The sequence below is a fragment of the Mytilus edulis genome, chromosome 5 (assembly GCF_963676685.1).
Source record: "Mytilus edulis chromosome 5, xbMytEdul2.2, whole genome shotgun sequence".
In the NCBI taxonomy this organism is placed as follows: Eukaryota; Metazoa; Mollusca; class Bivalvia; order Mytilida; family Mytilidae; genus Mytilus; species Mytilus edulis.
Window position 1 is genome coordinate 46,898,803 of NC_092348.1, and position 15,078 is coordinate 46,913,880.

At 32.3% G+C, this 15,078-nt stretch overlaps 1 protein-coding gene across 1 annotated transcript in view; it reads left to right on the forward strand.

Moving 5' to 3' along the window:
• The window catches only part of LOC139525118 (uncharacterized), a 184,509-nt gene extending 172,750 nt beyond the window's left edge, over nucleotides 1-11,759 (forward strand). Inside the window, exons 21-25 of the mRNA XM_071320303.1 lie at nucleotides 3,056-3,316; nucleotides 3,757-4,047; nucleotides 5,813-5,902; nucleotides 11,050-11,204; nucleotides 11,754-11,759. Of these exons, the coding sequence (XP_071176404.1) occupies nucleotides 3,056-3,316; nucleotides 3,757-4,047; nucleotides 5,813-5,902; nucleotides 11,050-11,204; nucleotides 11,754-11,759 (803 nt within the window). The remainder of the gene's footprint in view (nucleotides 1-3,055; nucleotides 3,317-3,756; nucleotides 4,048-5,812; nucleotides 5,903-11,049; nucleotides 11,205-11,753) is intronic.
• The last annotated feature ends 3,319 nt before the right edge of the window (nucleotides 11,760-15,078 follow it).

The window sequence follows — 15,078 nt, forward strand, 5'->3', positions numbered from 1 at the left end:
TATTAGAAGTCTGCATGTTGAGCTATATTTACGAATGATGTCTCCGAATAGATTGATGTCAGTGAAAGTAAAATATTAGTACTGATGTTTATTCGATCCAATTTTACGCTATATAATTTTTCATCAAATATCTAGAACTGATTACACAATTTTATATATTCCATAAATGTTCTTTTCTTCAGTCTTTATAATTTACCATGTATCGAATATCCCGTATCGCATAGCTAAACCCGTATCATATTGTTTGATTATGTTCGTGTGGATCAATCTTTAGTGTGTAACGTGTCTGGGGTCCGTACCCGAGTTGATTCTCGAGATTTGAGACTTGTGTTTATATTTCTTTTGTTTATAATTCCTCTTTAACTCTCTCGGCTCATTAAAGCTCCTCCAGCTCAATTATTATGCAGCCCAACTGGTTTACTGACTCTATATGTCAATTAAATAGCAAGATCTACTTGCACACTACCTTTGTAGCTCTTAGCTCAACAGACTCACTAGCGCTGTAGCTCAACTGGCTCACTATAGTGTTGCTCTTTCAGCTATATATATCTTAAGAAACGAAGCTCTCTTAGCTCTCTGGCTCTTCCGTTTCTCTCGATGCAGCTCACTTATAGCTTCATGTAATTCTTCTGCTAAGTTTCAGTCATTGGAAAGACTTGAACAGTGAATCCAATGTTTGGAACAATAAACAGGTATTTATTTTATCACTTATACGTGTGATCTGATCGTAATACAGACCCTGACTGACTGCTGATGGCTGTTTATATACCCCTGGATGATTGGGATATACCACTATTGGACAATACCATTATCCTATATTGCCTAGTAACGAGGGTGTGTCAACCCTGGATGAGTCCACCTTTATTGGACTGTGACATATTAAGCATATCTTAGTAACAAGGGATGTCAAGTAATGAAACGATAATATATTATCTCAAGGAATATATTACGGTACCCGATGACCATAAAAATACCAATTATATTGCTATGACATCTCACGCTGAAGATTCGTTATACAAGTTCACTCATTTGCCAGTTTATAAAATAGCAATAGAGCATAACTACTTGAATTGGAATATAAGTTATAATATATTTGTTTGCACAAAAGGGGTCATTTTTTCTCATAGAACAATATATCTATCTGGTATGAAATGGTAAAAACATGTCCAAGAATTTAGTAATATTCCTGGACTTAAACCATGTTAACACATTTACTTTAACAGTTTAATATTATTCAAAATAAGTGAACCCCTCTTTAAGAAAAATTTGTTTAGAACATGATGTAAGTCTCCTCTTTTCGTGTACAAAATTCTAAGTGTTCAAAGGTTTTGTATAGAAGAACTATACAAATCCTTGGTATTTTTATTTTCTTTTCTACATCAGTAAAATGACCCCTTGTCTGAGGGAGGGTTGCTCTCAACCTGATAATAACAAACAGAGGTCAAAGTACGGCCTTTTACACAGGGCTTTGATGCAGACCAAACAGCAAGCTATAAAGGACCCCAAAATTATTAGCCTACACAATTCGAACAGGAAAACCAACGATCTAAGTTATATATCCAAACGGGAAAATACCAATGAACAACATCAACAAACGATAACTGCTGAACGACATGCTTCTGAATCAATCAGGACAGGTGCATAAACATGCACCGGCTATGGATAGTTTTGTTTCGCCAGCATACAATATAATTGCAGTTGAAGGCAAATCCTTCAGAAGTTCTTTGTACTTTATTCTAACAACGATCATTTTGTTTAGGGAATATAAGTACGGGGAAAAGAAACCAATTTTTTGTTCTTCTGACACGGAAATACCCGCTGTTATAACTTTTTATCGGAGCACTCCAGGTTTCATGCTGAAACAAATATTCTCACAGATATTTACACAGTGTGGTGGGGTGCTTTTATGTTTAAAATCGTTATATACAGGTTAGACTGTGATAAATTTAACAAATGTTGATATCTTTTTATAATATTTACAAAAAAACGGTGCGGGAAATGGACATGATTACAATTCCGGATGCGGGAAGCGGGAATATAAAAAAAATAAAAAAAATTCTGTTTTGAAAAAAATAGGTTCGAGCGGGTCCGTCGAACAAGAGATCAAATTGGTGTGGCCTAACTACTTGAATTGGAAAGTAAAATATAGTCCGAAATAATGCAAGTTATCAAATGATTAACCTCACTGTAACTTTAATAAAATGTAATTTATTAATATTATGAAGTTAAAGGTAAGTATTAAGACGGATAAAGAAATTGTAACTGTACCTTTTAATTCTAATGTTCTGCTGTTAGGGTTCAAATACGAAAGGGGACAGTAAATACTGACTTTGCCTTTTTAATGCATAGTCGTTCCAAAGCCATTCGTCACAGTTCTCAGTTAAACTATTATTCAGCAGAGGACTATAAGTTATAACTTATTATACAGTTGTATGTATTTTTAAATACAAGTATGGAATGAGAATGAATCAGCCATGTATGCACATAGAAGGTCGTCTAAAAGAAGACTAGCGAAATAGAAACTTGGACAGACATTGGAAAAAAAGATTTTGTTGGAAAACAACATAGCGTTTCCCTTGAACATCTAGGAACGGATCCTGAACTGTTGTGAAGTTCTGTCTTTAACATGACAATAACATGTTGTTTAACCTACACGGCACATCTGAGTATCTTTTGTAATGTTTCATTTCAGAATAGGCCAAAAGTACCACTTTTCGATTGCAGTAATGGATGGAAGAAGCTCAGAGTAACACATTTACGCACGCCTATCTAATCTTCATATTTTTTAATTTTTATAGTGTGTGATATGGGAATCTCGGCAGAAAGGTTAATTATTAAAAGACATTGAACTGTATACTCTCTTTACGGATATTTGAAGTGGAATCTTTATATAGTCGGCATGCTTCCCCAACAGACTAAATTGTTTTTAATTTATTACATTTTTTGTATACATTTAAAATATGGATATACATATCTAGAAAAGTGGGTATATGTTTACATTAATTATATATCCATGTTATAAAACGCTCCTTTATTTATATTTTTGAAAACGTAGATAGTGCAGTAATCAAAGACCTTACTATCGACGGTGAAAATTTTACAATTCCTGAAAATGTAGAAACACGAATTGCTTGTGAAATTGATGGTGTTCCTAAGCCTATTGGACGCTTGTTTTATAATGACGAAGAGAAACTAAGTTCTGGAAATCCAATTGTTTACGATATGGTTCCTTTGTGTAATGATACTGGGAATTATACATGTGCAGCTGAGAATTCCATAGGAAAGGCCAATCAAACTAAAGAACTGTTTGTATTGTGTAAGTATTGAATCGGTTGATGCCTGAATAATAATGAGTACGTGTTTTAAAGTTATATTGATGGTGCTGTTATTTAGCAGTTGATCTATTCATATCGAGGCAGAAGACATTAAGATAGTAACTAACGGACGAAATTAATAATTTATCAAAATATCGTCAGAAAAATCTAGTTTAACCGTTTTGACAATTGTATTCTTTATTAATGAGCAATTTAAATTCTGTTGGTTGCTTTATAATGATAAAAGTACTATGCAACAAAGAATTAATTGTAACTTTTTATTTTTTTAAATTTAGTATACGACTACGGATTAGTTTTAATTTTATAAAATTCTTTCCGTTACGTACTGTTCTATTGCAATATGAATGCTTCGTGTATCTGGTTTGTTTTAAACATTTAAGTTCCTTCTCAAACAAACTTTGATATGTGTATACTGTTTTAGGTTCACCTAGACCAGTCGCTAGACTACAATCAAGAATTGCAGTCGGCAATGATAGTATTTTGGAAATAAATGTGATATTTTTGTCTTACCCTAAGCCAAAGATATCTTGGACTTTTATTAAAAATGGTTCCAATGAAATAGTGAGATCAAATAATACAATTGGCATATATCAACATGTATCATCAATTTATATTACTGATATGAAGACATCTCAGTATGGAATGTACGTTCTGAAAGTAACAAATGGAATTCCAAATGATCTAAAGCACACATTTGAGGTCTTGTCACAACGTAAGTAATAACAGTGGTAGGCATACAGAGCTGATTCGTCTCATCTTGACTACGTTTTAAAGCTTTACCTAAATTCACAGTTTAACAGCTTTATGTGTTTTATTTGAAATATAAACAATAATTCTAAAAAGATAAAAAATATATATATATATCTATAAACACCAGATGGTAGCCTTACATTTATGCGACAAGCATACAAATAAAGAAGTCTAGCTAGTTAAAAAACAGGTTTGTTCCATGCACCATTTATACACAAGGAAAGGCCATTTCCAAGTCAGGAATATAACAGTTGTTTTCTATTTTGTCTGGTGTGTTTGATTTTTTTATTTAATCATTTGAACTTTCCGTTTTTAATTTTCCTTGAATTTGGATAAAATGGACACGCATTCCAAAAACAAAACTAAAATTGGTTGAACAAAATAAAGGTTACATAATGTTATATTAATTCGTACTGGTAGGATATTTCTTTGGATATTGGCCCAATATATTTTGCTTACATCTTGCTGTTAACTTTTATAAAATATAGTGTATACACATGGTGTCAAAAGCAGATGTCTTAGTGTGAAAAATACCTTATTCATGAAATTGAAAAATAAACTGTTTTGTATATCAGATGGATCCAATGTTATGATTATAAATAAACTCATCATAGAGACCATGCAGTCGTTTTTTCCCCCTTTTCATGCAAACAGAGAACCGTATCACAACCGGTAAATACATAGATCACAATATGTGCGTGTGATCCTCATCGCTAGTGCATTTAAATTGATAGCTATTTATCCAAAGCTTTACACACAATCCATAGTTCGTCTAACCTATATAACGGAATAGCGAAACAGTAATGACAGCATCATCAGTAACGACTGTTCGAATAATGACTTGTTTAAGTTCGTGTTTCACCGTATCAGACACATGCACCATGATTCTAGTGTCAGCTGTTTAATGTGAATATGGTGCTTAACTTGAAATACATCACGTGGTGGTTAAGATAGAATATCATGAACATGTGTTGCTACAACTACCATATGCATCAAAGACTTCATCCACTCTTGTAACAGTTTAATATTTTTTTTATAATACTTGTTATGAATCACCTTAAAACTTTAACAACAGTGGATGTAGTCTCGGATGCGTACATAGACAATACCGGTAGTCTGAAGGCTGCTACAAGAAACAAGAGCTACATTTAGGGGAAAGGGAATACATAGACGAATCCTGGGAACTGTAACAACAGTGAATATAGTCTAGGATGCGTACATAAACAATACCGGTAGTCTAAAGGCTGCTACTATAAACAAGGGCTACATTTAGGGGAAAGGGAATACATAGACGAATCCTGGGAACTGTAACAACAGTGAATATAGTCTAGGATGCGTACATAAACAATACCGGTAGTCTAAAGGCTGCTACTATAAACAAGGGCTACATTTAGGGCAAAGGGAATACATAGACGAATCTAGGAACTGCAACAACAGTGGATGTAGTCTAGGATGCGTTCATAGACAATACCCACAGGCACTCGTCTCAGAAACAAAATTTTCCTATATACCTTTATATAACACAGATATTTAGGAATAATTTTTTTTCTGAGACGAATGCCTGTGACAATACCGGTAGTTTGAATGCTGCTACAAATAACAAGAGCTACATTTAGGGGAAAGGGAATACATAGACGAATACTGGGTCATAACAAATTTCTTAAAATTTGAAAAATTTTATGAGAGATGACGACATTAAGAAAGAACTTTTTAGTTTTTATTCACAGGAGCTTGTCCAATTGATTTCGAGGAAAAGTTAGTTGTAGCAACAAATGCTCAGGTTGTTCTGTGTTATCTACCAGATAATGGCATTTCAAGTAAAACCTCGTGTTAAAAAGAAGATGCTTACACTAGAATCAAGATACATGTGTCTGGTGCAGTGATACACAGACTTAACTGGGTCATGACTCGAACAGTCGATACTGATGTTGCTGTCATTGCTATTTTGTAATTCCGTGACATAGGGACAGTAGAAATTTGGCTTGCATTTGGAAGTGGGAAAAGCTTTAGATATATATCTATCCATGACCTTTCAAAGGCACGTTTATTTGAAAGGGAACTTCGTTGTTGACATGGATGGCGTTTGAAGATGTGACTTTATGATTTAGAATGGTGATTGATCATCTAACATCACCAAATATGGATTTGATAATGTCATTGACAAAACGATACGTGGTTTTGTAGTCAGATCGAACAAACTTATCAGATGGGGTTTACGAAGCAAGAAAACATGTTTTTCAAAGAGGAAAGACTTATTGATGCTATTTGAACGAATCGGTCTATTTTTTCAGCATGTAAAACATGCAATGTACCATTGCGGGTGTGGATGAGTATAACAAGCTTGGAATTGCTTCATATCCTTACTAGTCCAGAAGCTAATAAATGGCGAAGGAAAAATATAATCCATTGAATTTCTTTTGGACAACTCTTTGTGAGGCCTCTTCACCTTATCAGGAGATTGTACATTATTGATGTTAGAAACAATACCACGGTCTTTGTAAATGAGGAAAATCAGCTCTCCGATTGTTGATAAACATGTATTTGCGGCCATAAATCAGTACTTTTAAAGATGTTTTAGTACTTAAGTGATTTATCTTATTTAAATGAATCTATCCAAAACTCTACATCGCAGATATTGACTGAGGACTCATCTTTGAAATTTGCGCCATATTGGTTTTATTTACCGGAAGTGTTTACTTTGTATTTGAGCATTAACTATAGAATAGAATAAGTGGTTTAGAGGATAAAAGCCAAAAGTTTAATGACCAGTACATAAAAAAAATGTGTTCCTTACATTTTGATAAAAAGTTTAATATCAAAATGAAATAATGATATTTCTATGTCTGCCATTTTAAATATTACCGGAAGTGAGGGTTTTTAAGACATATGTCTTATACGTTGTATCCCTTAGAAGCATCAAAGAAAGATTCCTACAGAATTTGATTGTAGTAGCAATACGTTAAAACACATTTCAATCGCCCTCCCTAAAAAAAGGCTTATTTTAGTACAATGTCCGCCATGTTGCATTTTACCTGAAGTAGGGTTTTTAAAGACATCTAATCTATAATATATATCCAAAAGTAGTACATAACAAAGGTTTGTACAAAATATTATTATAACAGCATGATAAAAACATCTTTTCACACACTGGCCTCTAATATTTAGCTGATTTAAGTACGATGTCCGCCATTTTGGATTTTACCGGAAGTTAGACATTTTTTTAAAGTGCCTCCCTATCTGAAATAAAAGAGTAATAGTTGAGGAAGGTCTATGCCAAATTTCATGCTTGAAGCAGGATGTGCACAATTTTTCACAAAGCTGCCGTACTATTTCAGGTTTCCTGCTACAATCGTAATACTTGTCTTTACTATTTTTGTTCCGTTCTATATTAATCGAAATGTCTGATATATGTCCGATGAAGGTTTTTAGTCAGGATTTAAATTCATTAACATGATCTCCCCATCAATGCGGCACCTAATTTTATAAATCGTGAAAAATTGGAGTCATTGTATGGATGCTGCATTGTCGATTCAGATCTTGAAATCCGTTTTATTTCTCCAAAAAGTATGAACCCGTAAAAAAACATACACATGTACAAGCACCTATTACCAATATCATTTCAACTGATCGGGCGGAGCTTACATTTTAATTTACATGAGAACAGTTAACTCGAAGATGTGTGTGATACGGATGATGAACGTTTTAGTTAAAGTTGATTTCTAATCACCTAAGTGTCACAAAACCGATTTACAATTTAACTGAGTGTATGATTTGTGACGAATAACTGGACACTTCATTCATGAGTTCATCCCGAAAATTCTGTTCATAGATGGACTGGTCTTAGATTTTACACCGCACAGTCAAGTGAAATAAATTAAGTTATACCTTAAATTTCAAAGGCCTTGGAAACAGAAGAAAATAATTATACCGACTTGACAATTTTTACCTTCTCTCATAAAGAGTCTATTTCTTGTGTTCCTATTTCTTTATAATTTCTAATGGATGAGCCTGTGTGTGTATGAGTGTGCTCTTGTCTATTTTCATTGTTTATTAACAGATATGGTAATTATAATAGAAAAATAAACACAATGCATTTATGGTGAACAATTGTACGTTATCGTTGGTATCTTATTATCTTAAAGGTGCTTACTGGGGTTGAAATGCACAGTTGTGCTAATCAGTCTTTCTCATCGTCATGTCTTTTTCAACATATTGATTGCATTGCTTCGCTTGAAAATGAAAAGATCGAAATATGCAATTTGAATATCATCCAAAAAATATGTGTATACATACATGAACTGTATGGACCATGTGAATGTATGTCTTCGTAAAATATGAAATATAAGGTAAAAGGAATACAATCACAAGTATTGTCTTTTAACATACGTTTAACTAACCTGACGTGTTTCTGTTTTAACGAAAAGTTTTCATTATGTATATATATATTTGTGCGTGCTGTAATTTTTCATATCATTATATAGATTCACCGACGATTCTGAGATTGGAAATTTTAAACGGTAATATTGTTGATGAACAACAATCTGTTGACTTTCTGTGTGAAGTAAATGGTTACCCGGTACCAGACATAAGTTGGATATTGTCTAGCACTAACACAGTTTTAAAAAAAGATGAACATGTTTTCAAAAGCAACTATTTAATCCCGAAAGCTAATTGTCTACATACTGGATCTTATCGTTGTCAAGGCATTAACGTAATTGATGGAGAATTAGTAAATGCATTCAGCGAAATTGATTTGTTTGTTCTCTGTGAGTACATATTATAATTATAGTGTTTAAGCACTGCATGTTCACTATAAAATTTATATACATTAAAGGACTTCTTATGAGATCATTTCAGTAACCAAAACGTTCATTGTTACATGTGATGCAATTTAGGCGTATTGCATACCTTAAATATTTCGCCATAAACAACTTATGTATATTTCTATACCGCCTAGTCGTTTTGATTTGAGAAAATGTTTCATACTTTGAAATGAGGTTATGATAAAGTTGAATATGAGATGTGTTTTTTTATGTTATAAAGAGGAACATCGTTGGATACAGACATACAAATCTAGCTATTGTTTTCGAATTAAAATCACGCTACCGGATTTTCCGAACACATTTTAATAGTCTTTGCTCAATGTATCAATATTGTAATTAAATTTTTTTCGCGGAATTTTGATGCCTTATATTACTGGCTTGAACTAATGCCGTTGTCCATTGATACAATTGTAGGGTCTATTTTTTTCAAAACCAAGTTGTCACTTACAGCCCTGCATATGAATATATATACATTATATATTATGTAAACTGACTGAATAAATAGCCAACGATAAATCTCAAGGGGCGATGGATCATATAAATATGATACAGTACACTACAAAATATATTATATAACCAGTCTAAAAGGGTACAACATCACCAAAAATAAACAGCTGCGCAATGAGCGCATGATACGCCCGACGTCTTGTGTGGAAGTTTTATGCAATAATCATAAATAGTTTCTGAGAAAGTTTTAAGCAATAACCATTTATTGTTTTTGAGACACGGCTGGACATGTGAAACCTCCCGACCCTGTTTTTTTTTTTACAAATATCACTAAAATAAAATTTTGAATCGAACCAAAAAGTATACAGATCTTTAGATTAATATAACAAAGAAGTGTGTACAGTTTCAAGCAATAATCATGAATCGTTTTTGAGGTACGGCACGACATGTAAAAAAAACCTCCCCCTTTTTTACAAAATACTCAATTACTCGAAAAATGAAATTTTGAGTCATCACCAAAAAGTATACAGATCTTCAGATTAATATAACAAAGAAGTTTGTAAAGTTTTAAGCAATAATCATGAATCGTTTTTGAGGTACGGCGCGACATGTAAAAAAAACCCTCCCCCTTTTTTACAAAATACTCAATAACTCAAAAATGAAATTTTGAATCATCACCAAAAAGTATACAGATCTTTAGATTAATATAACAAAGAAGTTTGTAAAGTTTTAAGCAATAATCATAAATCGCTTTTGAGATACGGCGCGACATGTAAAAAACCCCTTCCCCTTTTTTACAAAATACTCAATAACTCAAAAATGAAATTTCGAATCATCACCAAAAAGTATACAGATATTAAGATTAATATAATTAAGAAGTGAGTAAAATTTTAAGCAATTATCAAGAATAGTTTTTTAGATACGGTGCGACATGTGAAAAAAAAACACACCACTGTTTTAGTTACAAAGTGCCGTAACTCAAAAAGTTTATTTCTTATTTTCACCAAAAAGTATACAGATCATTTGACCATCATAAAAAACAACTACATTAAGTTTCATGAAATTTAGATAAGTCGTTCTCAAGTTACGGTGCGACATGTTTACGCCGGACAGACAGACGAACAGACGGACAGACAGAAGGACAGACGGACGGACGGACAGACTGACGGACACCGGACATTTGTATACCATAATACGTCCCGGCAAAATCTAGACGTATAAAAATAACAATAAAATGAACAAATGTAACGCAGATATTTCAGAAAACAGATATCCGTCTTCAGTATGACCCCGATGTAAAATGAATCATGCCAATCTATCCTAATTATAACACTATCACAATCTTGAATTTATACACCAAAAAAAACCAGTTTTAGCGAACACTGGTACAATTTTTAAATTTCCAAACACGACACAAAGACTGCACAGATATGCAAAAATAAAAACAGTTCTTTGCGATATGAATTGGCACAACTCTAAAATTCCAAAGGTGAAGACAGTTAGGATATTACAACAACTGCGTGGGAAAACAGTCCAAATAAACAGCTCTGACTGATCTTAGTTGGTGTAATATTGACCTTTTTTGCTCTGATGTTTAATAATCGAAGAATGCAAAAGACACCCATACTACCATAAGTTGTTTAATTTTTCCTCTAAAGAACTGTAAAAGATGTAAAATCCGTTTTTTGATTCAGGCAGTACACGTATAGATCAAAGATACTCAGAGGAAATTGAAGATATTGCAGTTATGGAAAGTGGTGATTTGAATATTAGAGTATTTATCCTAGCTTACCCTGAACCTATAATCATTTGGACTATGAGACGTTCTGACACAGGACAATATTATACAGTAAACTATACTAATTCATTTAACAGGGTCGAACATATTTCAACTGTGAATATAACCGAAGTTTCAACAAAAGACTATGGCGTTTATACAATTATTGCATTTAACAAAATAGGGCCTCCATATGTTAAATCCTTCACAGTGAAGCCACTAGGTAAGTACGTGAAATAGGTATTTAATCCTCTACCACCTAATGAAAATATATAACCTATTCTCATATGCACAACACAATCTATCTTAGGTTATAAACAATCCTTTTTTATGTCATAAGACTGCTAATCTTGCCTGTTATTGTTTCCTGTTATTAACTGGCTGTGGATGTTTTGATTCGAGCAAAATTGATGGCGTTTATTCAGGAAGAAAAATCTGTAAATGACTTGGTATATTATAAAAAGTATGTTATATTTTTTTCCAATTAACTTGGCAACTCTGAAATATAGAACAAAAGCACAGTTACGTGTTGCTCCTTGGTATTGAATACAAGATCGATATATATGGTCAAATTTTTTTTCTGTTACTTATTGAACAATTCTCTATTACTTTATATTTTAGCAATGAAAATCTTTGGACACCAAACCGCATTTTATATATGTTTTATCAGGACGTATTAACCCAAAAGTACATATTGGCCGATGACAAAATCCGATTGTCAATATTATATGACAGGTTAATATATAACGTAGTGACTGATTGAAAGTTCAAGTAAAAGTTTAAATAATGTGTTAGGAAAATGACGTCCAATGTTCTTTCTGCGTATTTTCAAATTGTATTTTGCAAGAATTATAACATGTTATTGACAATATCAATATTCTTAAGAACGTCATAGGTTGTTGAATTAGCTTTCTTGTATTTCGAAGCACCTGAGATCACCCTCAGATTTTGGTGGGGTTCGTGTTGCTTAATCTTTAGTTTTCTATGTTGTTTCTTGTTTACTATTATTTGTCTGTTTGTCTTTTTAATTTCTAGCCATGGCTTTGTCAGTTTATTTTCGATTTACGAGTTTGACTATTCCTCTGGTAACTTTCGCCTCTCTTGTTTTCTTAGCATCTACATTTAACATAAAATTCCTGAGATATCCAGTGAAAAACTTTCAAATTTTCTTTTTGTCTGCAGCGGCGCTTCCAGCACCGTGGTTGTTGTGTGTGACGTCATAGGGTCATAATTCTAAACTTAGCAGGATTATTTCATATTGACCACCAATAAATATATAAATGGAAACATAGCGTTCAAATACGTAAGAATAGAAACAAGGTTCCGGATACGTAAAATAACCTTTGAAATGCGTGATCGTAATGTCATATGAAAATAGTAAAATGCTACACCATATGTAAAATAGGTATATATTTTGGCACGACCAGACAAAACAATAGTATGTTATTTTTTCAGGTTCAAATAACAAATCGGAGAATAATATATTCAAGAGTATTGGTGCAAGCGTAGGCGCATCCTTTTTTATATTAATAGTGGCAGGTCTGACGGTATTTGTTTTAAAGACTATGAAAAGAAGGGCATACATTAAAAAAGGTAACATGACTTCATGTCAGTTGATATTAATGAAGATTAAAGTTTTCTGAATTAATAAAGTTCTTGTGAGATTTCTTCATTGCATTAACATTTCACAGTTTTCATAAAAGAGAACACACTATTCTTGTAGTAATGATTTTTTGTTAAACAAATTAGTATATAAGGTTAGTCTTTCCATTCAAAAAAGGGGTTGGCGAGGAGTTGGAATATTACAAGAAATATATATACAGTTACCTAGTGTAAAAATCATGAACGCTACCTAATCCAGTTAAAGTTTGTTATAAGAAATACGTTTGACATATTTAAAAGAAATAAAAGTCCAAATATAAAATGTTCTGCTTTTATAAAAACTAAACCGGAACAAACTGATGTTTAGGTATGTTGTATGGAGTTTTTTCTATCACTATATTCGTTAAATTTGTCATGGATTCAATTATTAAGCTTATAAGGTTGACTCACATTTCTGTCTTAGTGTTCAAATCATGTTTATTTCAACTTTTTTATTTTTAACAAAGACTTATTTTGATTTGATTAGTCATTTTGAAGAAAAAACTTTAAATTCTATTTTTGATTATTAAATTAATTAAAAAATGTATATCAAATATTTAGAAAACAGCAAGTTGTATCAATCAACACAACCGGATACAAGGTACGTATAACCTAATATATTCAAATAAAATGAATTGTTGCGTTGATTTTCAAATTTGTCTATTTTTCATGTAACGGTGATATAAAACTCTTAAAAGAATAAAACAGTGCAGTTGTATGACTTTTCTACATTAATATCCTGATTATATTTTGAAATCGTGTTTAACTCCATCATGTTCATAGTTGACCTTTTTTAAGAATTATCTATAACAAGATAACTGTGCAACTTCGACGTAAAGTTAAAAAAACAAAAGATACAGTAAGAAGTTAATTCTAATTTTTATTTTCCTTGTTTACCTTCAACTTAGTTTTAATGGTGTTACTATTCACCTGCATAGCGCAAAGAAATAACTATTTAAATAAGACAACAAGTGTTGAAGTCAAGCGATATCCAATGCTAATGAGTTAGTAAACCTATTGCTTTTATGGTAAACATTCTCATTGTGTGAAATTCAAATTTTCTCGAATCCTTGTTCTAGTCTTTTTGAACAAACTAATGTTGATAAGTCATGTTTCCTGTTCCTGTTATTATGTTTCAAGTTGTGAAGATTCGACTTAAATACTGAAACGAGCATCCCATGAAAACATGATTCAAAATACTAGCAATAGTTATTCCATATTAGCATAGTATTTAAAATCAAATAAAAATATTGTTTTTGTAAATATTAAGTTTTCATTATTTTAAGCTCATCTGATTACGACGAAATTGGAAGAATAAAGGACGAACACAGTTACCAAGATTTGACTAAAGACAACAAAGGTTTGAGCAAAGTTGTCACCTGTCATCACTTTGCGTCCATTATTGGACCGTTGTTGATGATTATTTTTTATCATCTTCAGTAAAAACATTAGCCTTTCTGCAAACAAAATACCCAAAAAACACACATTCATCTTATTTTATCAATTTGAAAATGGGTGTTGATTATTGAACCTGCACACAAACAATGAAAAAATGTCAAAGTTCAAGGTCTTTAAACTTTAGTTTGCACTTGTACTTGTTACTATAAAAATATATACCTTCAGACTGAAACTATCAAACCGAAACTCACTGTTTCAACATCCACGAATTGAAGTTGTCAAGCAACTCCTGATAAGGTGCACTTTTCCTAAATGACGGTGTTCTCCAACTTTTTTCTCTGGATTATTATCTTGAAAATTGCTACAAAAGAATTAAAATTGAAAACTGGCAAATCATATATACAAACGAGGATCTGTATATAAATTTACATGAATAAGCATTATTCATGAGTTTAGAGGTTTTAAAATGTGTATTCCTTAAATAGGGATTATAAAGGTAATAACATACACGGTACTAATTTTTCTCCACCATATGCGCATTTCGACAATCAATGTCTCTTCAGTGATGCTTGAGGCCGAAATATATGAAAATCCAAAGCTTATTAAATAGATGAAAACCTATAAACCAAAGAGGACAAAAAAAGTAAAGCCAAAGCCAGGAAAGGAATCAGAGCATAACGGAGATACATTCCTTAATTTTAATTAATTTTCAAAATTTCTTAATAGCAAATTCTAATAAAACAAATTCCAAAATACTACAGTTCTGGCTACTGGGCTGGTGTTATTACCCTCGGGGACTATCACCCCAGCATCAGAGGCATCGAACAACGTCATTCCATAAATTACATTAAAAAAGGCACGAGAAGAAACTTCATAAAGTGTAATCAGAAAATATATTTAAAAAAAC